Here is a 24,246-nt window from a genome sequence, read left to right on the forward strand (position 1 = left end):
TTGAGGTTTATGCTGAACGAACACCGACCTGTTCCAGTGCAAATTTCAAGAGCCTATAGCGAATCAAAGCCTGGCACCACTCATAGAATGAATGAGACCAAAGTTTGGTCTATCCGGACCTCTCTAATACTATGACGATCCATCCCATTTGAATCAAGATAATTCATCATATTCGTTATTATTACATTGGCTCTATGTTGCCTCGTTTCCCGTCTAGTTGGTAGATTTGGCAATTTCATGCAAGTAAGTGCCGAGAACCTTGGTCTGAATGCAGGGTCAATAACTTGTAGTGCGAAATAGCGGATATTACTCACCCCATTGATGTAATTCGACAAATCCAACTTTTCGTTGGTCGAGCTTTCGCATACATGTCAGTGAAAAAAACGCTATAGAAGTTGCTCAAGGATGCTTACTGAGCACCGTCACTTCCCCGTCCCATGGGCAGCAACAAAACGCTAACTCCCAATGCATCAGCAAAAGTGAGCGTCACGGGAATCGACCCTCCTTCCCGTGTGAGATCAGGTTGCTTGCCGTAGATTGCCTATCATGCCAAAAATAATTGGGACAAACGTAGCACCTGGTATTAATAGAACTTACTTGGGTAGCTTTGGCGGCTGCTACGAAGTTCCAGTGGTTCGGGTCTGCGAGGTATGGCTTGCCGCCGTGAAGGTTCTCAACGGTCAACTTGCTCTTTGAGTTTAATTTTGCAAATTCGGATTCGAGGTATTGGATTACGAGCGAGTCGACATTCTCTCTGGGGACCGGGCGGAGAGTTAGCAGAACAATTTATGAAGAATTGGGTGGCTTACGGCGTCATGCTGGGTACCAATCGAATGGAGAATTTGCCTGCCGCATGATGAGCTTTGTTACGCGGAGAGCTACGTTTTGCGTACTCACCAGAAATCTTAGCTGGAATCACTGTCTTTGCGCCCGCGGCACTGAATGCGCCTTCGATTCCATGAATCGACAAACTTGGGTAACGCATCTTGCCCATGAGAACTTCCGCTTTGTCGTCAGAGATTGCAATAGATGCACCAACAGATTCGTTGATATCCTATCCATGTTAAACAGATTGTGAATCCTCGTTACTTTCAAATTAACAGAGTAGTGCGTACTGCGATAGAATAATCCATTCGTTCATAGCGTTCACTATGTGCGGACATCAGCGCAAATGCATTTATTATGGAAAAAATCTTACCGTTCTTCAGGAGTCAACTCATCTACAAGGTCGTTGATCCCTGGGATGAGGATCTTCCCCTGTGGGGTGACCAACTTGGAGAACAAGTGGAATAGATCAGTCATTGGCTGAGTCGGGTTTTAGTCACTACTCTAAAAGAGATGATAGGCTGTCTACCTCGTGAACGCAGTTGCCGAATAAGCCAGAGTGCAGATCCTTTGCAGGGCCCGAAATCGTTACTTTGAAGTAGGATATTCCTCGCTGCATGCGTGATAAAATCAATTATCACTAGATATCCTAGTAGGAATACTCACAAGACCGTAGGTCAGGCAGGGCTACTGGTCATTAGATCCATAACTCCAAATATGAAACCCAAAAACTCACAGTGACATCGTTAAGCCAGTAGTTATCTGAGATGCAAACACAGTCAACTCCATCGAAGAACTTTCCAGGTCCAGCTTCGGCCTTGATCAGGTCATCCAATCCCTCGCTTCCACTTTCCTCCATGCCTGAAATCGCTGTTATAGTACTATATCCTCAGTGTCCGGAAGCGGCTCACCTTCAAAGCACACCCTTAGATTAACTGGCAGCTCAATACCAAGCGCCTTATGTGCCTCTAGTACGTTGATCCATCCTAGCAGGGGGCCCTTATCGTCAGAAGAACCACGTCCATACAACCTGTCGGTCTCCTTGTCATGTGTCAATACAAATGGATCATGAGTCCATCCGTCGCTGAGCAATGCCTGTTTTTGGTCGTGTCAGCTGTGATACTCCTTGGATCATCAAGAGTACATACCGGTTGGACGTCGTAATGCGCATAGATGAGAACAGTCTTCTTATTCTTGTCCTCTCCAAGCCTACCGAAAACGACTGGAGGAAGCTCAACCGTTTGGCCATCGAGCTCCTGTGGGCCCAATGGTACGAGTTTGGTGGTCACTCCAACCGCTTCGAGTTCACGTTGGACAAAATGGCCCATTTCATGGACATGTTTGCGGTAGGAAGCATCACCAGAGACACTATGAACAGCGATAGGTTGGCCAGAAAGTATGCCACGAGATGGTGCAACTGACCTTGGGATCGCGATAGCATTGGACAAGCGCTTGATAAACGCGTCCTTGTGCGCATCGACGTAGTCAAAGAACTCTTTCGGTGCAGCAGTCATATTAATCTATTATAATGGTTATCACTATAGAGACATTATATTAACTACCTTACGGACGAAGTTGTGTGATGGACAAGAATGATAGACCAAACTTACTTGCCGCCTAAATCGTTCATCTCGGCACCATGTGCTTCAGTGGACGGATCATCGTGACCTTAGCGCTCGGCACTTGCCCAGCGCGGTCCTGGATAGCACCAAGCATTAGCGTCTGGCAAGGATCATTCATTGGCCCATATTTGGTCATGCAATTTTTTTTCCAGTCCCCCAGCGTCGGCATGGTAGATGGAATATAAGCTATCCCTCAAAAGTGGATGGCACAGTCACCTAGTCATGCATTGTTCCCCGAGCTCTCAGCCTGCTAGCCTAAATCATGATCACTAATATACCCCTTTGATTCAGTATAATTCATCATTTTTATCATTACATGCTGCGTTATTTCGCATTCACTTCTTGACCTTGGCAACCTCATGCAAATAAGTGCCAAGAAGCTTGGTCTGGAACAGATAATCAATACCCTACGAATCAAGAGGATCCATATAAGGGATACTCACTCCGTTTATGTAGTTTGACAAATCCAACTTCTCGTTAGTCGAACTGCACATGCAATCAGTGAAATAACGCCATATTGAGAGGGTAGAGGCTCACTGGGCACCATCACTACCTCGTCCCATAGGCAATAATAAAACATTAACATTCAACGCATCGGCAAAGGTCAGCGTAACGGGAATCGAGCCTCCCTCCCGCGTAAGGTTCGGCTCCTTGCCGTAGATCGCCTACAGTTCAGAGAGTAAGATTGGTGGAGCTCCAGTTTGTAGCATTAATGGACTTACTTGAGTGGCGTTGGAAGCTGCTACAAAGTTCCAGTGGTTCGGATCCGTGAGATACGGCTTTCCACCGCTCAAAGCCTCAACGGTTAACTTGCACTTGGAGTTAAGCAATCCGAATTCGTATTCGATGTACCGCTTGACGATAGAGTCGACGACTTCTCTGAGTACGAAGGGATTAGTAGAAGAGCAGAGCAATAGTAGAAGGCTTACGGTGTCATGCTGGGTACCAGGCGGAGCGAGAATTTGCCTGACCCGCACTCGTCAATCATATGCATATATATTACAATAAATTACCTTACCAACAACCGTGGCTGGGATGATTGTCGGAGACTCTACGCCAGTGCTGTCGAATGAGCTTTCGATTGTGTGGATTGACAAACTTGGGTAACGCATCCTGCCCATAAGAACATCGACTTTGTCGTCAGAGAGTGCGATAGATGCGCCAACAGCCTTGTCGATATCCTATCCAAGTTAAACTTTTTGTCAATTTTATTGCTTCTGGGCCACGGAAGGGTACGTACTTCAATGGAGTAATCCATCTTTTCATAGCGGGCACTTTACAGAGAATTAATAAAGCTACATTTTTCCAGTAAGGAACTTACCGTTCATCGGGAGTCAATTTGTCTACAAGCTCATTGATTTTTGGAATCAGGATCTTTCCTTGGGAGTCTACCAATTTCGAGAACACCTGGACTAGATTGGTCATAGGCTAAGCTGCGCTTCAACAAATGTGCTACAAGAAATAACAACGTTTTATGTACCTCATGTACGCAATTTCCGTAAAGACCAGAATGCAAATTGTGTGCAGGTCCCGAGATGGTTACTTTGAAGTACGATATTCCTCGCTGTATGCGTGGTAGGATTAGCAATCACTCCCGAACCTGTAGGATGTACGCACAAGACCATAGGTCAAGCAAGGCTAACAATTCATTAGATTCGCTCCTCAGAAAATCCGAAACCCAGAGCTTACGGTGGTGTCGTTAAGCCAGTAGTTGTCCGAGATGCAAACACAGTCAACTCCGTGGAAGAATTTTCCCGATCCAGCCTCAGCCTTGATCAGATCATCCAGCCCTTCACTTCCGCTTTCCTCCATGCCTAAGTAGATTGCCTGGTATCAAGTTGCTGCAGTGGAGATAGGTAGCTCTTACCTTCAAAGCACATTTTCAGATTAACTGGCAACTCGGTGCCAGAAGCCTTATGCGCCTCTAGCACATTGATCCATGCCATCAAAGGCCCTTTGTCGTCGGTTGACCCACGTCCATACAACCTATCGGTCGTCTTGTCGTGGTTTAATTCAAATGGATCACTCTTCCATCCGTCAGCTTGCTCAGCCTATCTCGGATTGTGTAAATTATGGTATCTGTGTGAATCGCGGAACATACCGGCTGAACATCATAGTGCGCGTAAATTAAGACAGTTTTCTTATTTTTGTCATTCCCGATGCTACCCAAAACAACTGGGGGGAGTTCCACTTTTTGGCCTTCAAGGATTTGTGTTCCCAGTTCTACAAGTTTGGTAGTCACTCCAACGGCATCGAGTTGCGCTTGGACGAACTCGCCCATCTCCTTGACCCGCGGGCGGTGGGAGGGATCTCCGGAAACACTTTGAAAAGCTTTGAATAAACGGTGGAGTATATCATAAGATACTAGGACTTACCTCGGGATCGCGATAGCATCGGCCAAGCGTTTGATGAATGCGTCCTTGTGTGCATCAACGTAGTTGAGGAATCCCTCTGGTGCGGCGGACATATTGATCTGTAATTTCTTATTATAATGGATAATATTATGTTTATCGGGCCACTTACATGTGTGGTTGCGATGGGTAAGAGAGACAGACTGGGTCTACAAAGTCTAACACTTTCGCTTTATATACACGCTTGGATCTCATATACAACCCGTGGAACTATCGTTTAGACCGAAATGTGCCAGGATGTACGCTCCACAGGTGAACGGAGATACCCAAATTAAGTACCCAATACATTATCTATTCTACCCTCTCTTGTTCCACGGCGTAGTCAACAGTGCCTAAAGCATTCAGTTCTACATCATGTGCCTCCGGTTGGAAGATTATGGATAATTTGGGGGCCTAGGTCAGACACTTACACGCATATGCTGATCTTACAAATTGCTAAATTAAGAAGCGCCAAGAGCAAGTGTGACACTAGTTTGACCAATGAACACAGATTGCTGAATTACTGCGATACTCATGATGTAAATTCAGCTATTGATGCCATCATGTGGCTTAGGAAGATCGGATGGCCCGAGACACTGAACGGCACAACTTACTGTATTGTCCAGTGTGCATGACCTCATGCCCCCGTCGTTTATGGGTGTTTAGTAACGCACTCACTTGTTATGTGCCCGAATAGATGTCCGTGTATAATGAGATTGAATTACGCCGTCACGATCCTTGCGATAAGCAAGGCGATGATGACATTGTGGCTGACTTCTCTCGTACTATATCTGCTGGCAGAACCTGGTGGCAGGCTGAGCCCCATTCTTGGCTTCCCACCCGATATGGACATCTGCAAGCGAATAGATCAACCGGGGACTTAAGATATTAGATGCCGTTGATTTCAACGATTTGGCCACAGTGGGAATGATAGAAAGATGGCTCTGGATTGATGAATACACGTTACTTCACTGTGTTCCCCTAAGGTGCGGATTACTGGCAAAATCTGCACCCTGGGGTCCGGGTTTTCATTCCCGAGACGCGTGACCTCTGGGCCAATTATAGTGAGGGTGCGGATTTTTGGCAAAATCCGCATCTTTTGAGTTCATGGTGCTAGTTTAACTGGTCGGTTACGCTATTGATGACTGGCATATATTGTCAGGTATCTAACCTGCACGGGACATCTCAGTAAGATGGGAGACGAGCGTGCAGGAATAGAGTAGCCGATGCAGGAATACACAGAACCCCTAAATGGGATAGGGGTGGAAGTCTCGACCGTCGAGGACCACACAATCACCTGACGGCACTAACGCGCCGTACACCTAACATATACACGACAGAAAGTACCTATTGTTGATTTACTTGCAAGCAAGTATATTTCAGGTTTACATAGATGAGCGAAAACGCAATGGTATATCTTTATTTTGTTACATGTTCCAAGCATACAGCCTTTTTCTTCATTAGAACACTAGAAGGAGAATTCACGCTTCAGCCCTCCCGTAGCGGAGAATGCCGTTACAAGCTTTCCACCATACCAGAGTTGTACCTGGCGAGCGTAGCGCACAGTGGAGTCCACTCTCAAGCTTGCTCGGACTGCCTTGCCATTCAACCAAGTAAGATCCAGCGTCATACCACCGCGAATGCGAGCTCCTGAAATCGATCCCGAAGCCCAAGCAGACGGGAGCGCAGGCAGGAGCGTGACAGCCAATGCGTCGGATAATGAAGAAGTGTCCGGGGCTTGTATGAGTGCGTTCTAATATTGTTATGCGTTAATTAATTTTCCACAAGCAGTTTTGATTTACTGACCAATACGGCAGCCGGGTATCCCAAGTTAGCATCGATTTGGAAAATGGGATCATCTGCAAAGGGGTTGTATAAGCTCCAGAGGTTCTCTGCAAAGTTGCGATCGATAGCGTACTGCCAAGCGACATGAGTGGTGACCTTATATAAGTAGCACACAGACTCACAGTAAGGATGTGGTAGAACTGGGTTGAATTTTGCAATTGAGCCCAGCATGCCGCACGCCAGACTTTCTCCCAACCTAGTTCACGAGTAATTAATCAACGATTAATTCCAGGGCTAGAACACTCATACCGGCATCCCCATCAGGCCCTGTCCCGTCGCCCCTGGATCTTAATGAAATCTCACTGGCTTTCAATACTTGTTCCCTGGTCAATTTTGGAATTCCTTGTGTTTGGCCGGTAGGCGCCTTGAAGTTGGTCAGAACGTAGCCAGGATAAAGTCCGATCAGATGCGATAAATGACGGTGGAGGTCATTGGAGCGATCAAATTCAGGCTTCCATTCTAGATTTGATGAGTGTGTTAGTCGCAGTAATTGCATAGACCACTTACCTTGAAGCTGGCCCCAAGATCCAATACGAATGCCCTTGTCGAGCTTGAGTTTCTTTGTCTCGATCTCTGTGGTCTGTAAATTAGTACATAGGATATCTTCAGGTAGTGAAGTACGCTCACCGTGCAAGAATTCCGTGTCCCTATCGCCAGATGCACCAAACCCCTTCTCGACTGCTTCGAACAATTGCCAAACGAGTTGCTGCGAGTGAGAGCATCCTGATACCCTGTTAAACTCGGGTAAACATGCAAACGTAAAAAATGGCACGCACCAAGAGTGACGATCGCCTGTTCGGGAGAGTTGCAAGGAGCGGTTACCAGAGTGCCGTCTTTAAAGCGCTGATCTTCAACTAGATGATCGAGCCAGAATAGGGCTACACCCTTGAGCAATGGCCATCCCTGGGAGCGCCACCAAGCTACATCATTTGTATAGTCAAAGTGATCATAGACATGGATCATCTGTAAAAGAATTGAGCAATGTCTCTAAAAGTATTATGACAGGATGTACCATCCAAGCAGCAGATTCTGGGTAATTTGCCCATTCAGCGGGGTTCCAGCCTTCAAGCGCCTTCATACCAGTATGGCCAAAGACCTTCAAAGAGTATTAGAAATCGGTCACTGAGCTGATTAGCAATGAGTTTCCATACATTCATCTAGGAAATCTGGGTTAGCTGGTATAGCCGAGCCAAGAGACATAGACCTACTTCATTGTGCGTTACCCAGCCGCGAGTGACATTATACAGCGTCTTTGCCGTCTCTGCACCACGTGGAGCCCATGTTTTCTGGACGAGGGGAATGAGGGCCAATTCAATAGATAGATCGACCAACTCACCGCCATGTAATCCCAAAGTGCAGAAGTCACTTTCATGTTAGTCATTTCAGCAAACCAATAATTCATCTGAATATTGATATTCGCATCTGTGGGACAGTGAGTTTTCAGTTTGTGGATTGGCCGTCAGGTAGGATGAACTTACGGTAATCTAGAAATTAGGTCTGTCAGCCGGACTACAAATTTCAACATTAGATACGAACCTCCGCTCCAGGGCGCCCCCGCATCACGAGCCCATACGCCTTGCAAATTGGCTGGAAGGTAGCTCCGAGTACTCGCGACAAGCATGTATCGACCGTAGTTAAACATCAGCCATTCCAGGTATCTAGCAATGCGTTAAATAAAATTAAATATCAATATTTAAGCATACTTACGGGTTTCCGACGTCTGTTTTGTACTCTTTTCGTAGCTCTGCAGTCGTCTTCGTCTTCTCCATCTTCTGTCCAATGTCCAGCGAGAACCCTCCCAGTGCTGCCCGGTAGTCCCCAATGTGATTCGCCAGCCCATTCCCTACGCTCTCCTTCCCTGCCTTTGCCAGTAGCCCCACCAGTTCTCCATGCGGATCTGCTCCCTTGAACGTATACCTGCTTTGCGCGTTCCCTGTCTCCATCGAGTACTCTGTCCCACCCACCCAGCTCACCCATGCTTCTGTGCTTCCTTTTGTTACCAGCACCGCATCTCCCGACTTGCCATCCACGACACATGCGGCGCTGCTGCCTGCAGGCCCGGCGTGGCGTATGCTGGCGAGTATCTCGTAGAGCATGCCCGGAGATGCTGCATAGCCGCGAAGCTGGATAGTGGAGGTGTCGAGGCAAGTGATGTTGCGAGTGGGCAGACCGTCGAGCGAGGAGAAGGAGAAGGTAGCTGAGAATGCGCCTGGTGCAGAAGATGCCGTATGTACAGTGCATGCCCGGGTGGGATTGGAACAGAAATAGGTTCTGTGTGCGGTTGGATTCGATCGACATTCAACGTTTGAATAAATGTTGCTCACCGGTTAAACGAGCTGCTGGGTTCAGTCCAGACAGTTTTCAAGATTGCACTGTCCATATCGAGCCATCTCGCATATTTGGTAGCTTTTCCGGAAGCGGTCCGGTTGATATCAAGATACCCAGCACCGGAATAAGACCCTTTGGGCATATTTGTTTGAATGGGAAATGTTATCATCGAGACAATGCTTCTCACCGTATGCTCCTGCATCGATAGGCAGTGGCTCAACACCTGGAAAACGTCGTCAATACCAGAAAATACATAGAGTAAATTGTGCTGCATTCTACTGAACACACCTTGGATTGTTCCATTTGACGAGGTAAAAATAGTGTTCCTGATCCTAGCCAATTGGGAGGCCAAATAAGTTTGTTCCGAAGGTTGATGATTGCCACCATTATAGTTCTACATGCCATTGTCAGTTTGACCAACTCAGTAATGAAATAAACTAATATTACTCGGTCGGCGAACGGCCCACCTGACCATAGCGACTCTATATTCAACTGGATTCGGTCTGATACCGGATTGCTATTTATCATAGCTATATCGAGAACTTATAAATGGGTTTCGCAATTCAGAGACTGAGACACCCACCACCTAAATAGCCATTCCCAATCGGTAGATACTGAGTCGACCAGTTCACAGCAGGTTCAGAGTACCAGAGGCCATTCCCGCTGACCGGAAACCCAGCGGGGACAGCCGATACAAAACCACCCGATGCCAGGAGGCCCAAAGCAAGAGAGACGAGTGACATTAGAGAGCCGACCAACCCGCGAGTGGTACAGAACGTGGGTAACTTATAGCATTCCTCGAGTAGCAGCAAATGCCGGAGATACGACCACCAATGAAGAGGAATCCGACAATTACGAGCTTCGAGCCATTAGATTTTGGAGGTTCTTGCATTACCTGCTGCTTGGGATGAATCTCATGATCGCCTTCTCGTGCCTCGACTCCAGGGTGAGCCGGATTTCGGCTCATGCCACGTCGGTTATGTTTTCAATTTTGTTAAAAAGAACTCACTAAATTTGATGAATAAACCCATTCGAGCACGCCGCGATATTGCCCGTCTCTGGAAGATCGCTTGCTTCATGGACCTCGGAGGAACTTCGGTCCGCCTGTCGGCGCTTATTGTATTTGGCCAAACATTTACCTCCCGCGACATCCCACAACAAATAAAGCCATAATCGGTTGGAAACGCGATACATTCGTTTGGGGCTACTAATGATACATAAAAATAGGCGGCGAAAAGAAATTATACATGTTAGATTCTATAAGCGCGAGCTTACGATGGTAGCCTATACGCTAGCTGCCGAACCAGAAGAGCTGTCAATGTGCTCAATGTGACCAGCACCCTTTCCTTTCTTCTCAGAAACATCATACTCCCCACCTTGAGCAAACTCGGCGCTATTTATCTTGTAGTCCTTCCATTCTCGGGTGGGTATTTCACGCTCGAGCATCATATTAATCTGTTCAGAATCAGTTTCAACAAAGTGGATGACTGATACTGTATACTTACTTCTTCGAGTGAGCGTCCCAGAGTCTCTGGAATCATGAAGTAGACGAATAACCAGGAGATGACAGCACCACCAAAATAAATCCAGCAAACCATGGGGCCCAAGTTTGCACTGTCGGGGTTGTAAAGGTATGGCAGAGTAAAGGTAACAGCCCAGCTATCAAGACCATAATAAGCACGAGAACCCTATCATTAAAGCATAAAACTTACGCAGCAATCCAAAAGGCACCGGTTCCCACAGACATGATCTTAGTACGGTTTTTCCCGGTAGCAAGTTCTGTAGCGACTACCCAAGCAAGCTATTCCAAGCAATAAGTCCCTATATGGCAGCACACGAACAGTATGACTCACAGGCCCCCAAGCCAAGTTGAAAACGAAGACGTAGATCATGATCATAGAAGCAATGGCGGTGTTCATGGCCTTGGAGCGGTCACGGACGATGCCCAAAGCACCACATACAACCAAAGTCGCTCCCATGACCACCATAGTATTGAGTAGCAAGGGACGGCGGCCAAATCGGTTGACCAAGAGGAAAGATACCAGAACCCCAGCGACTTCGAGGATATCAACCTATTTTCAAATTAAGAAAGTCGTTTCTCAAACCGAGAGTAAAACTCACGATAATCGTCATTAAGAAGGCGTCAGTTTGTCCGATAGACTCAAAGAATACAGTTGCATAAGAGAAAATGAACTGAACACCAGAGACTACATATCGGGCGTTAGAACTAGCCAGAATAGTCCTGCGACTTCACTCACTTTGTTGACAAACTAAAATACCGAAAGCGCACAAGAATCGGCGGCGCTGAGTTCCCTTGAAGACGTCAGCCCAGCGACTTTCTCCACCCGACGATTCCCTCTCAGCTTCACGCGCATTGACCATGGCATCAACTTGGTCCTGAACGATAATATCATCATTCTTCTTGTGAATACGTTCAAGAGCGCGATGGGCATCTTCGCTCCGATCCTTGGAAATGAGCCAGCGGGGAGATTCTGGGACAAATAGGAGGCCAAGAGCGATGAGCAGAGTGCTGGGAAACGTATCAAATTTAGTTCAAGGGGATGATATAAATAGAATAGAAACTCACATGACGATATTAAAAGCGATCGGAAATCTCCAGGAAAAGGTTGACTGGACGTCCTTGGTTCCTATAATTTCACGTTAGGGCTTCTTATCCGCAGCTTGCTGTGACAACTTACCCTGCGCAACTACCGCACCGATCACTTGGCCAATAGCGAGGAACAATTGCCAGGACGAAACCATGGCCCCTCGAATTGCGGCAGGAGGAATTTCAGCCAGGTATACTAAACGACCTTTAATACCAAAATAACGCGCGGACTATTGAAACAAACGTACATGGGACGCAATTGGATGCGATTCCGACGCCCGCTCCGAGGATGAGACGGCCAACGACGAGCAAAGGGGTAGATCCAACAACAATGAGCTGTAGAACTGCGCCGAGTGTGACGATCAGAACAACCATGAGACTGAAATATCATGAGTAACACATTAAGTAAAAGCTTTGGATGACCTACAGTGCTCCTTTGCGGCCACTGTGATCGCCAATTAAACCGGCGCTCAAGCTACCCAAGACTTCACCGACCTGGACAATAGATGCAAAAAGCGATTGGTTACTAGCAGTAATAACTTTGACTCCATCCTGAACTGTTCCAAAATCGTCCTTGAATCGAGTCATAGCGAGAATACCAGTAAAGTAAGTTCCTGGTCCAAAATTTAGGTGTAATTTATCCTAGAATGGACAGTGGCCATACCATCATATCCATACAAAACGGCTCCCAATACAAAAACCTGGTTCGATGTCAGGCTAGGTCTCTCTCAAATTTCGGTCAAACTTACCATGCAAAAGAGTAGCCCCCGTCGATTATGTGAGTGGAAGAGGCCTTTGCCCTGTCCAGAAGAGTCGGGTGTCGTGTTCGCGACGATCATGGTGGAGGGTGGGGATGCGGGACTGAGGGTATCTTAAGGTGGGGAAAGATGGGGCCGAATGACAGTGTGGGTGGAATGCTTATATATACGCCCTGGGTTCGATACAACGCAAGCACGATGACCACCAAGGGTTGCTACTTACGGATTTTCATATCATGATTTTTTTGTATTTCAGTTGACCCCACCTCAGTGACTGGTCCGGTAACAAGTGCCGACTGATAGATCGGAAGGTTGGCCCGAAACGGGGTTCGACAGAAAATGCGGGGTCCTGGCAGTAGCCGACGCAGAGATGTACCCGTAAATGTCCGATCGACGAATCAAAGTCTGCCCTCGGTCATCATCAGCAGAGAGGTCAAATTTGAACTGGAATGGTTTGTATAGAGCGCTCGAGTTTCTCAATAGCAAGGCTAAATCGGACGATGTTCTTGATGTTCCTTAATACTATTGGTTTTCCATAGAGCACTCGGTTGTCGATGTGGCACCCTCGCGTGTTTTCCATCTCGTTGAAGGCTGTGGTAAGTATTCTATTCTCCACACCATGACGTCAGCACGAATTGGCAAAAAGTGAAATACTAAGTCAAATGAGCTCCCAAGCCCGTCATTTCTTCTTGTGATCTCGGTTGGAGCAATAAACACCCGATAAAGATAGAATTCTGGGCACACACGTTGGGGCGCGAATCACGTGCTCTGCGAATACCCAGAGCTTGTCGACGAGCGCCACTCTGCGTTCTCGAGCAGCCTGGCCGATTCGCGAGAGCATAGATCATCTGTATGATTGATGTCAAATCGGGTGTATTCTCATAGGTACGCGCTATTCTAAAGCTCAGCCATAGCCTTCCAGAACGGCGTTTGCTTCCACGAGATGGATCAATTGGGAATGGGAACTACTATCTCGCCATCGCCTCTTTATCACGGTGATGTAGGCGCGCGCCGGGCGGTTCGCGGGTACACGCAGGTAACTGAATCCTTGCGGAACGAATCTACCTGCTTCGAGAACTACATCTTGTATTGAGAACTTGTGCCTGAAATATACACACACTAACAATATCCTTGGACTAAAGTTCACCCTGAGATCTTGGTCAACAGCTCGTGAGAAGATTGACAAATATTATCTAGGACTTTCATCAGTGAAGATATTCTTGAAGACATTCGACAACAGCTCCTATGCAGGGGATAATTCTATTGATTTGTCATTAAATCCATTAAATTCAATTGAAACACTTCCTTGTTGACAATAATTTGGCAGAATCTCTCATCCTCATTTCGTCAAGCCAGTTACCCTGTCACCACTAGGTAGCCAGACGATTTGTGCATACATAGACTTTAAATCTTAACATGAGTTTTGTCCCTAACACGGCAGTTGAATCTTCTTGTATATGCGCAATCGGCGATAAGCTGTCAACGCGGTGTTAAGACTTCATACTCTCATCCACAGGAAAACCTCGAAGGTCTTCCGGCATCTGCTCACGTTTCTGATGTTTCAAAGTCAGCGTGAGCTCGAGCTCAGAGGTCCCACTTACCTGTGTCAAGGATGTACAACTCACCGCTGTGGTCTGGAGTGCTGGAGACTGTGACAGACATCACAAAGTTCGTGCAAGTTGATCGAGCTACACAGGACATATATGAAGAAGCAGGGCTAGGGGGATCTGCGGATGTTTTTAGGTGAGTAAACACAGCGAGGGCTTGGAATTGCCCTTATACTCAGCTAACTGCCTATTTTTCAGTGGGACGTATATCAACCAAGGTGGGAATGTAACCAAGGTTCGTGTGTCCGAACCGATCAACACACAAAGCTCATGTCATGTATCTTCTTAGGTTGCCATCAAATGCATTCGACCTTTTAGGCACGATACTGGAAAGAGTGATAACATACAGATCGATAGAATCCAAAAGGTACTTGAGTAAGCCAGATCTCTTGTACTGCCAACTCACGGCTTTTGCCTAGAAATTACTGCGTGAATTTGAGATTTGGCGTAAGCTCAGTGGAGGAGTCAATATTATTGAGCTTATTGGAATAATGAATGGAATCGGACCACTACCGGCTTTTGTATGCGAGCTGTGTCCGTGGAACCTCCAAGATGTAAGTCACCTTGGCCAATTGATTCAACCACTCGCCAGTGGCGAAATGACAGTCGTACTCCAATTAGTATTTAGAAAGGAAAACGCCACCACCTCGACATACCAAAATGGTACCGACCTCAAAGTCCATTTCTTATTAAAATATTGGATTCTAATTTGGTTAAACACTGTAGATGACGGACACACTCCGTGGATTGAGTTATATGCATGATTTTGAAACCGGTCCGATTGCTCATGGCGACATTAAATTGGTCGGTCAATATACCATCGAGGTAAACCCATCGCTATCTACTGACTCACACTTAGAGCAATATTTTGGTAACTCCCAATGAGACGGCACTTATCTGCGATTTTGGTCGCTCGACCCAGCCCCACGATGGACCAAACGAAGTTATTGTATCTGGCTCATCGCCGTTCGCAGGGACGGTACGATATATGAGCCCTGAACTTTTCGTACCCGAATTGGCAAGACCTAGCCCGGCAGCGGATATGTGGGCATATGGCTGCATTGCGCTCGAGGTAAAAAGAGTTGCCATGTACGGTGCATACAGTCATGCTGAGTTTGAACTTTCGGCAGATACTTTGTCGGCTCCAGCCGTACCATGGAGTTTCTAGTGACATATTGATCTCTAAGCTAATCAGAGGTGGCCATCCTCCGAGCAGTCGTCCCCACGGCCCAAGAGGAAGTTTAATCAATGACACCCTGTGGAACGTGCTTTCATCCTGTTGGGCTGCACAGGATTGGCGCCCCACCGCGCAGTTATTTCTCGAGAAATTGACCCTCATGTTACAGAGTGGAGAGATTCCGAGCTCGCCTATCCCTATGGACGTATTCTCTGGTTTCGACAGCGAGTCTATACCTTCATGGCCCAGTGAAATCAAAGACTTCGATGGGAAACTCGAATTCCTCATTCAGGTATCGACTAGTCTTCGTGCTACGGTATGGGCGTAAGCTTTGATTTTTGGTCATATTGGTTCATTCACCCAATTCTCCAATAGGGCTAATCTTCAAAACGGCAAGGATGTAGCAATAAAAGTTCCGCGGTTAAATGCCAGTATACAAAACAAGGCCCGCCACGATCAACTGAGATACGTATGAATATTGCTCTGAAGACTGACTGCCTCTAAAACGATCTATGGCTAGGTTGTACGGAAAGTGATTTCAAGTCGACTTGGGGTCCGCCACCGCAATATCATTGATCTACTGGGGATCACCTCCGAATTTTCGCCACACGAAGGCATTGTCTTCGAATCTTGTTTCCGTTGGAACCTTGTGACGGTGATCATTTCCGTCCACCTATTTAAAGCCCCACCCAAATCTGAGACTCCTTCCCAGTACGTTAAAGAAAACCCAGTAATCCAGGAAGAATACACTTTACGCAAAGGTCCTATGGTAAACACCTATAGCTTGGTTGGTCTCCTAAAGCCAGTGTGTGTTCAACCAAACTAACATACGGGAAAGATGTGCGACATACTTGAGGGTTTGAGATACATGCATAGCTTTCCGATCCCAATTCCCCAGGGTGATTTGATACCTGTATGGGGATTGCTTTTGTGTATACTCTTGGATACTAATTACCGGCTTCTTTTGAAATTGTGTAGGAGAACATCTCTATAGACAGCGATGGCACCGCTAAAATTAGCCTGTTCAGCTTCGGGAGGGTATTGGCTACTTTGCCTTCCGGTGTTGGGGCGACAGCCTCTATAGGCCTGGTGCTCTCTCCCCGCTGGATGAGCCCAGAGCTTTTAGTCACAGACCAGCAACCCACAACAGAGTCCGACATGTGGGCTGTTGGTTGTATATGTTACTGGGTAAGCTATATGATTATTGGAGTCAGTCAATGTTCAAAATAATTATTCTATTAGATCCTTACCGGTATGAAACCTTACGCAACTTTTAGTCGCGATGATTTTGCAGGGGTGGAAAGTATTGGGGGTCGGCCGCCGGCTACATTGGCTAGCGTATACCACCGCTACACTTGGATCACGAATGGAATCTGGAGTGCGATTGCTGGGTGCTGGAAGCACGATCCCCTATTTCGGACGAGCGCCAGAGATTTTCTTGATCTCTTGAAATCTCTAGAAGGAAGGAAAATTCCGTGGCTACCAACTAATGTAATAGACTTTGCCGGAAAGATTAGGGCTGACTCTTCTCAGTATCAACAAAACAATACGGCGGAAGACCACTCATTCATATGGAAGTGAGCCATTTCAAGGGTTTGCCACGTTTATTCTTAACTTAATTGCATACAAGGAATTTTGACTTAAAAAATCCAGAAGTCATAACGGAAGTGCGTATCAAAATGGCATTATACGAGTAAGTGAAGTCGCTGGTCAACAAGATACAATATTCAGCCACCCTGACTATGGCTAGAGCCACATACACACCAAAATGGTACTCTAAAACTTTACCCGTAGGTGTATTTAACTTTGTATTACTGCTATCGTAATCTTTTAAAAAAACAAAATCTAGATTCGAATCAAGAGGGGACATGGATCCAATGATGCTGAAGAAGAAGCCCTTATATCAGTATGTCCGGATAATCGTAATTTGCCAATGTCGTGTATGTTTTACGTACTCTACTCTTACTAGACCATTCAACACGAAATAACTTTGATGGCTGGATTGAAGCATCCATGTATCCATCAGTTACTTGGGGTCGATTCCAGCCCTACGCATATATATAAGCCGGATATGGTATTCGAGGCTTGTGGGCATATAGTGCTTCACCAAGTGGGTGACCTCATGGCCACTGACGTACGAGTATTGACGATCAACCAGTTACTAAACCAAGAACAAATTGGCCTTCGTCGCAGCGCCCGGATTGTGAGCCTACCTTTTGTCAAAGGGCTGACTCGCTACTCAACTCTTTCAGCTTGTAGATGTTGCTTCAGCCTTGGTTTACCTGCATGAACACGCAGATGGTCCAATAGCTCATGGTGATATTAAACCGGTATGCAAAGTCCTGTTTTCCGATAAAATTTCAAGGACTTATCATATGAACTATGGGACAAATGTTTCCTAGGAAAATATATATGTACTCCCCAACGGAAGCGCTAAGCTAGCTAATTTTACATGCTCATTTCAGTACATCTCAGGGCAGGCATCCTCCTCTGGTCACTTATCGTCGACGATCACTATATCTGAGCGATCTTCATTGTACTGTGCTCCTGAATACTATAACCGAGGTAGCGGAAACGAGCGGATTTTCCCAACCTTTTTTGGAGACATATGGAGTTTTGGAACCGTTACACTAAGCGTACGTCTTTCGTAGTTGTGGTATTGCGTGGGATGGTGATGACTAGTGAGATATCCTCAACAGCTATTTTCAAGACACTTCCGGTACATTGGCCTCGATCATTACGTGTCCCACCTGTTCAATAGCAAAGCCTCGCTCGATTTGAGGCAAGTTGCTCCGGACTGCGACACCACAGTCCGCTTATTGCTCAGTTCTATCCTCCAAATCGAGCCACAAAGTCGTCCGACAGCGTCGACACTGCTTGGTGAAGTCTCGAAGCTATCTCCATGAAGACTGATAGGAGTATGACAGGAAGAACTTCGTAGTTGCAATTTGATATGGTCCAATAAATGTAGGACGAGCCCTTGGGCTAGGTAGAAAAGCATTCATCCGCTAGGTATGCTTGAGGTCGAAGAATTTATCCCGCGTGTGACAGAGTGTAATAAAGTAGCACTCGCGGTAAGAGGATAGACGACTCTACAAGAATCGCTCGGGTTCGCGAGCGCTCGGGAGCACGCATGGTTCCCAACATGGTGTCCTTGAGCCAGGGCCCTCTGAAAAGAGCTCGCCCTTCTCCACACAATATTTGAACTGGATCTTACTGTGTGTTTGGTAATCGGAGGTGGATTACCAGGGCGTTGGTTGAAACCGGTAATGAATCGAGTTTCGTCAGAGTTTTGTTCTTCCATTTGGGGTAACTAACAAACAGTGCAAGCGAACATATAATTGACCAAGCGTGATAAAAACCAGTTTGAATACCCTGTTAGATAAGTTGCCCTCAAGCTCAGATAGTATTTCATATCAATGCAATCACAGATTGGGCTCGCTCTTATCAGCAGCTCATATGCACGAGCGCGCCAATATATAATGCCCTGCCGACTGCAAACTGGCAGATAGAAACCTCTGAGACGGCTGGGTCATACGCACCCGACATCATGGTAACAGGGAAGGGGGGCAGGAAGGAAAGTACACCGAGCGTATTGCTCGACCGGACTACCATAGAATTGGCAGGACATGGCTGACGCTCGTAACCATTTGATAAAACGGCGGCCACGTGATCTCGTAAGCGTTTGCTTCCTGGCCCTATACTGGCCGCGGTCCGCGAGCTATGTAACACCACCTCATTAAGTGTAAGATACAGTAGACATTGGCACGCTTTTAAAAGCATCTACAGCTCATAAGATGAAACATCGACAAATCCGTCTGGTTTCCCGAGGTTCTACAATAAATGAAGGCACGTGGACAGTGCCCAGTTCTTTGGGTCGGACTGACTCTAACCCCAGTTACAACCGCTAAAGACATTCCCGAGATAGCCTCATCGAACATAGCACTTTCTGGATGGGCAATCTACCCATACTCATATACTAAATGACTTACTTGTCAAGAGATACAGTGTCAGCATCGATTATGAACCCAAGGGCATCAATGCGTCGTGGTCCAAAAGGAGAAAGAACTGGAGAAGAGCGGAACATTCAAGTTCCAATCGATGTCTGTGAGCTACATTCCTTGAGAATTTTCAGCAAGAGCCGAACAGCCCTATAACCTAGGTCAGCAATTATCGATCTGAACGGCTCGCCACCCCGCTCTCTGACATTGGCCACGTGCTCTAACCCATATGGACTATAGGTCCTCGAGAAGCCCAATTAAGCAATGCAAATTGCCATAGTTTGAGAATCTGAACGGACATAGTATTTATTATGGAGAATACCTCCGACATTTAATTTTAGGGGGCTGGTTATAAATCCATCACATTTCTATTGTTGGGCCGGCTGACTTGAAAGCCCTCCATGTCACTTCTCATACAGGCTTTATGCATGTTACGCTTGGGAACCATGGTTCTAGCGATGCCTCCTGGGTTTCCCACTAGCGGCAATGGCCTATGGTATTCCGAACCTGCTGTCAATTGGTCGACGCAGTACCTACCGATCGGAAATGGATACCTGGCTGGTAAGTGTAGATTTGTTGCCTCATACATTCAGTTTTAACGGCCCCGGGTAATAGCCGCAATAAGCGGAAACCCGGCGTCAGACCGAATTCAGCTCAATATAGAATCATTATGGTCGGGAGGGCCATTTCAGAATTCAGTAAGATATTGAGACCCGGATTCGGAGAAATTAATCGAGCGACACACATAGAGTTATAATGGTGGAAATCACCAGCCTTCAGAACAAAGATACCTGGCTGCCCAGGTGTCAAGGATAAGAAACGGTATTTTCGCCTCGCCCAATGGAACCATTCCAGGTAGAGTAGAGCCGCGGTACTGTTACTCGTAACACTGCATTATTGACACCTCACTATAAGATATTCGCCCACTACCTGCGGATGAGATCGCTTTCGGTAGGAGGAATTAACTTCTCCTGTCACTGTGTTCGTTCATCATGTTCATTATCCTATCTACAGGAACTTACTCAGGGGCTGGATATCTCCATGTTAATCGAACCATTTCAGGAGAGTTCACTCGTTATTCTCGCTGGCTTGACATGGATAATGGAGTACTGAAGACGATCTGGACCGAGCTCGACAATTCATTTATCAGGCAAGATCTGCAGCGAATAAATCGAATGAACTAATCTGACCTCTCTCTTTCAGAACATACTTTTGCTCCAATCCCACACGCGCTTGCACCGTACACACAGCGTCTTCCGCACCAGGCGCATTCTCAGCTACCTTCTCCTTCTCCTCGCTCGACGGTCTGCCCACTCGCAACATCACTTGCCTCGACACCTCCACTATCCAGCTTCGCGGCTATGCAGCATCTCCGGGCATGCTCTACGAGATACTCGCCAGCATACGCCACGCCGGGCCTGCAGGCAGCAGCGCCGCATGTGTCGTGGATGGCAAGTCGGGAGACGCGGTGCTGGTAACAAAAGGAAGCACGGAAGCATGGGTGAGCTGGGTGGGTGGGACAGAGTACTCGATGGAGACAGGGAACGCGCAAAGCGGGTATACGTTCAAGGGAGCAGATCCGCATGGAGAACTGGTGGGGCTACTGGCAAATGCAGAGAAGGAGAGTGTAGGGAAAGGGCTGGCGAATCACATTGGGGACTACCGGGCAGCACTGGGAGGGTTCTCGCTGGACATCGGACAGAAGGTGGAGAAGACGAAGACGACTGCGGAGCTGCGAAAAGAGTACAAGACAGACATCGGTAACCCGTAAGTATGATAGTTTGAGATCTAGGTTGAGACTGATGAAGAGGCAGTTACCTCGAATGGTTGCTCTTCAACTATGGTCGATATATGCTTGTCTCGAGTACACGCGGAGATCTTCCAGCGAATTTGCAAGGCAAGTGGGCGCGTGATACCGCTAATCCTTGGTTCGGAAGTAAGTGCATATGTATGGTGGCACTCTGTACTGTCCTGCTAAACTCGAGTGACATAGATTACCGTGAGCTCACATAAACTCCCTCGAACCGAGTTAACAGTAATCAATCCCGGCTTTTACCAGAGCCTAACATCAACCTCCAGATGAATTATTGGTCAGCTGAGATGACAGGTCTAAACGTCACATCCACGCTTTGGGACTATATGGAGGTGGAAAGGTCATGTTCGTACTACGCTTCGTAGAAGTTAATCCTTTTCTAGAAAACCTGGGTTCCTCGCGGCTCTGAAACGGCCAGGGTACTATACAACGCCACGAGCGGATGGGTTGTTCATAATGCGGTCAGATCTTCTGCACTATACTATGCGCTTTATAACTAATAATGAATACCTAGGTAAATGTACGATTTTATCACCCGAAGTTCGGGTGTATGTGGCTTAAAAACAAAACTACAGACCTTCGGACATACCGGGATGAATAGATTCGGGTCAGACAATAGTGCCGAGTGGGCAAATTACCCCGAAGCGGCTGCCTGGATGGTGCGCACTAGCCAACCCAGCTTAAAATACATGTGCCGATCGACATTTGTTTTAGATGTTTCATGTCTACGACCACTTTGATTATACATGCGATGTACCCTGGTGGAGGGCGCATGGGTGGCCTATACTCAAAGGCGTGGCAACCTTCTGGCTGGATCATCTGGTAAAAGATGAGTATTTCAAGGACGGCACTCTGGTAGCTGTTCCCTGCAATTCTCCCGAACAGGCTATAACGACTCTTGGTATTTATATATATCACTTACTTCTACAATAGTTCCCAATGCTGAGAAGAAACCCAGGATGTGCTCATTCTCAGCAGGTCATCTGGCAGCTGTTCAATGCTATCGAAAAGGGGTTCAACGTTTCAGGTGACCAGGATACAGTATTCTTACAAAGTGAATGTATAATCTAGATTGGCACAAACATCACTAACCAGCTGATCACAGAGATCAGGGAAAAAAGGCTCAAACTTGATAAAGGAATCAAGATTGGTTCGTTTGGTCAACTTCAAGGTATCTTTCGCGATCCTTAGTGCCTGTCAAAGTCAATGAACAATCGATCTTAGAATGGAAGGTCGAGTTCGATAGTCCAACTAACCTTCATCGCCACCTATCTCATCTTGTTGGCCTCTACCCCGGTTATACTCTTGCAAATTTCCGGACACGGAGTGGCGCAGGTCAGGGTATCCCAGAGTTGAGTCGCGAGCAGGTTTTGAAGGCCAGCGAGATCTCGCTCATTTCTCGAGGCAATGGCACGGGGCCCGATGGCGATGCAGGTAAGCCTTTGTGGGTCAGCAATCACAACCACCCTTGATTTACCCATTTAGGATGGGAGAAAATTTGGCGAGCGGCATGCTGGGCTCAACTAAAAAATAACACCCGTTTCTACCATCACATCACTGTGAGTAGCCCCTCTAGGTATACTCGATGCATGATTAAATCTTACTTTTGAAACATAGTATGCAATCGAAAGAAACTTTGCTGAAAACCTATGGAGTCTCTATAACTCTTTCACTGAAGATCCAATCTTCCAAATTGACGCCAATCTGGGTTACCCGGCCGCTGTATTGGTAAGATCATCGTGTCTATGATTTAATATCCGAATTCACTTTGCACCATCTAGAATGCCCTTGTACAGGCTCCAGATACGCCCTCGTTGTTTGATGCCTTGGCGATAACAATCCTACCTGCACTTCCAGATTCTTGGGCTTCTGGGTCAATTAAAGGTGCTCGTATACGCGGTGGTATGGCACTGGATCTCACCTGGTCGAATGGCAAGGCGGTTCGAGCGACTATAAAGGTGGATACTGCTTTATGGTATGCCCGTAAAGTGCAACTGTGGCAGGGTGGACAGCTCGTCGCAACGTTCTCCGCAACTCCAGGTCTTAGGCGAAGCTTTGTATTTTGAGGGGTTCGTAGTCTATGCGCCTGCCAAGATAGAGTGTAGTTAGACATGTTCCATGTATATCACCACAGAATATCCCAAGCCACATGCAGATGTACGGCGAGCCTCATACAGCAAAGTGCAATTACGGCCGGATTTTCATTAAGCATCTACCTGCACTCAGCAAGACAGAATTTATGGTTAGAAGGGATGTGGAGGTGAGTCTTGTATGCGGGTTCTTGTAAATAATGACCGAATATTTATCAATACTCCGCATATAAGGCACAGCTTTTTGTGCGCGGAGAGTGCACACTTTTGGGGTCCGCCATTATACAAGATCCAGACCCCAGTATTAGTTGGCCACTAATTAATCACCCCTTCAGGCTCGGCTACGAGCTTTCGATTGTGGCCTACAAACATCTCAGTGATAGAACGCATGCCCTCTGATCACATAAAATATTCAATTTAATATATATGCTTAGTCTTCTGGGCTTTGCTCGTCGTGTCTCATATGTTCATATGGTGATCTCAATATGAAATTTGCTAACTAGTTATAAATACATCCCTCATAGGTAATACAGGATCGAGGATCCATCACGTAACGAGTGAGTGGATCTTGCGCGCTGGGTAGTCAATTCTAGTGAATGTCACGGAAGTGCAGCGGGATAGGGAAGAGGGGGAGTAAGTTAGCTTATGCTAATTATGATCTCTGGCCCGTGTGTGTGTGATTACGGCGGACGACGGATGATGGAGCGATTTGCCGTATACAATTGCGTGGAGCAAATACAGGGTGATCACTTTGGAGAAGGCAACCAGGAAGGGAGGATTGAGGATGAGGGACGCCGAGGCTGCGTAAGGGACACAAAATTGTACGGCGGAGACTTATGGGCTATGTGGGTAGCCCTCCTTGGCCGCAGAAAGGTGCGATGGGCGAAGCGAGCAGCGCCAGGTCCGGGTATGGGTTAAGTTACGCGACTCATTGCCGGCCCGAGCCCGGCTTGGTGCAATTATAAAAGAAAAACAAGAAATTAAAAGAACGGAGAGGTGACGAAACTAATAGGATGGTCTAAATGAATTCTTAGTACTTGACAATAAAAAGTACAGGCGTCACGTAATTATAATTAGAATTCTGCAAGGCGCCGCAACTCCATGGTCTATTATCCACGGTTGGCCTTCGCATGGCCGTACACTGTGGTGTGATAAGATCCTGAAAATCAGTACATCAGTAAA

At 46.8% G+C, this 24,246-nt stretch overlaps 7 protein-coding genes across 7 annotated transcripts; 3 read left to right on the forward strand and 4 right to left on the reverse strand.

Annotated features, from left to right (window-relative positions):
• Nucleotides 1-213: 213 nt before the first annotated feature.
• On the reverse strand, nt 214-2,339 carry RhiXN_10697 (Gly-Xaa carboxypeptidase; the record flags this gene model as incomplete). The annotated part of the gene is made up of 14 exons (XM_043330513.1): nt 214-264; nt 315-357; nt 414-541; nt 598-754; nt 810-846; nt 898-1,054; nt 1,116-1,149; nt 1,199-1,305; nt 1,355-1,438; nt 1,492-1,512; nt 1,562-1,686; nt 1,737-1,920; nt 1,974-2,193; nt 2,248-2,339. The coding sequence occupies 14 exons, from the start codon at nt 2,337-2,339 to the stop codon at nt 214-216; spliced, it is 1,440 nt and encodes a 479-aa protein (XP_043185858.1).
• A 443-nt stretch (nt 2,340-2,782) lies between these two features.
• RhiXN_10698 (Gly-Xaa carboxypeptidase) lies at nt 2,783-4,914 on the reverse strand (the record flags this gene model as incomplete). Its single annotated transcript, XM_043330514.1, has 14 exons — nt 2,783-2,833; nt 2,891-2,933; nt 2,985-3,112; nt 3,170-3,326; nt 3,377-3,413; nt 3,466-3,628; nt 3,688-3,721; nt 3,769-3,875; nt 3,928-4,011; nt 4,065-4,085; nt 4,137-4,261; nt 4,315-4,498; nt 4,549-4,768; nt 4,823-4,914. 14 exons carry the CDS (start codon nt 4,912-4,914, stop codon nt 2,783-2,785), a joined length of 1,446 nt encoding a protein of 481 aa, XP_043185859.1.
• Nucleotides 4,915-6,305: 1,391 nt separating this feature from the next.
• Nucleotides 6,306-9,397, reverse strand: RhiXN_10699 (glycoside hydrolase family 95 protein; the record flags this gene model as incomplete). The annotated part of the gene is made up of 16 exons (XM_043330515.1): nt 6,306-6,590; nt 6,644-6,754; nt 6,805-6,878; nt 6,932-7,141; nt 7,190-7,255; nt 7,310-7,405; nt 7,459-7,645; nt 7,695-7,778; nt 7,834-7,839; nt 7,891-7,968; nt 8,019-8,104; nt 8,161-8,166; nt 8,219-8,340; nt 8,390-8,953; nt 9,007-9,233; nt 9,299-9,397. 16 exons carry the CDS (start codon nt 9,395-9,397, stop codon nt 6,306-6,308), a joined length of 2,301 nt encoding a protein of 766 aa, XP_043185860.1.
• A 319-nt stretch (nt 9,398-9,716) lies between these two features.
• RhiXN_10700 (uncharacterized protein) lies at nt 9,717-10,183 on the forward strand (the record flags this gene model as incomplete). The annotated part of the gene is made up of 2 exons (XM_043330516.1): nt 9,717-9,956; nt 10,013-10,183. 2 exons carry the CDS (start codon nt 9,717-9,719, stop codon nt 10,181-10,183), a joined length of 411 nt encoding a protein of 136 aa, XP_043185861.1.
• A 111-nt stretch (nt 10,184-10,294) lies between these two features.
• RhiXN_10701 (Sugar (and other) transporter) lies at nt 10,295-12,457 on the reverse strand (the record flags this gene model as incomplete). The annotated part of the gene is made up of 12 exons (XM_043330517.1): nt 10,295-10,465; nt 10,516-10,669; nt 10,723-10,811; nt 10,864-11,082; nt 11,132-11,217; nt 11,269-11,540; nt 11,598-11,658; nt 11,710-11,814; nt 11,867-11,997; nt 12,046-12,232; nt 12,283-12,319; nt 12,368-12,457. The coding sequence occupies 12 exons, from the start codon at nt 12,455-12,457 to the stop codon at nt 10,295-10,297; spliced, it is 1,602 nt and encodes a 533-aa protein (XP_043185862.1).
• Nucleotides 12,458-13,988: 1,531 nt separating this feature from the next.
• On the forward strand, nt 13,989-17,811 carry RhiXN_10702 (Tyrosine kinase specific for activated; the record flags this gene model as incomplete). Its single annotated transcript, XM_043330518.1, has 18 exons — nt 13,989-14,119; nt 14,182-14,218; nt 14,273-14,350; nt 14,403-14,660; nt 14,710-14,787; nt 14,843-15,120; nt 15,179-15,484; nt 15,536-15,629; nt 15,681-15,947; nt 15,999-16,073; nt 16,139-16,348; nt 16,403-16,737; nt 16,791-16,853; nt 16,911-16,950; nt 17,010-17,066; nt 17,130-17,363; nt 17,413-17,490; nt 17,563-17,811. 18 exons carry the CDS (start codon nt 13,989-13,991, stop codon nt 17,809-17,811), a joined length of 2,868 nt encoding a protein of 955 aa, XP_043185863.1.
• Nucleotides 17,812-19,619: 1,808 nt separating this feature from the next.
• RhiXN_10703 (glycoside hydrolase family 95 protein) lies at nt 19,620-23,040 on the forward strand (the record flags this gene model as incomplete). The annotated part of the gene is made up of 15 exons (XM_043330519.1): nt 19,620-19,722; nt 20,412-20,928; nt 20,976-21,097; nt 21,155-21,160; nt 21,221-21,306; nt 21,358-21,435; nt 21,489-21,494; nt 21,550-21,633; nt 21,689-21,875; nt 21,933-22,028; nt 22,080-22,145; nt 22,199-22,408; nt 22,460-22,533; nt 22,592-22,702; nt 22,756-23,040. The coding sequence occupies 15 exons, from the start codon at nt 19,620-19,622 to the stop codon at nt 23,038-23,040; spliced, it is 2,031 nt and encodes a 676-aa protein (XP_043185864.1).
• Nucleotides 23,041-24,246: the final 1,206 nt, after the last annotated feature.

The sequence above is a fragment of the Rhizoctonia solani genome, chromosome 14 (genome assembly GCF_016906535.1).
Source record: "Rhizoctonia solani chromosome 14, complete sequence".
NCBI classification, from domain to species: Eukaryota; Fungi; Basidiomycota; class Agaricomycetes; order Cantharellales; family Ceratobasidiaceae; genus Rhizoctonia; species Rhizoctonia solani.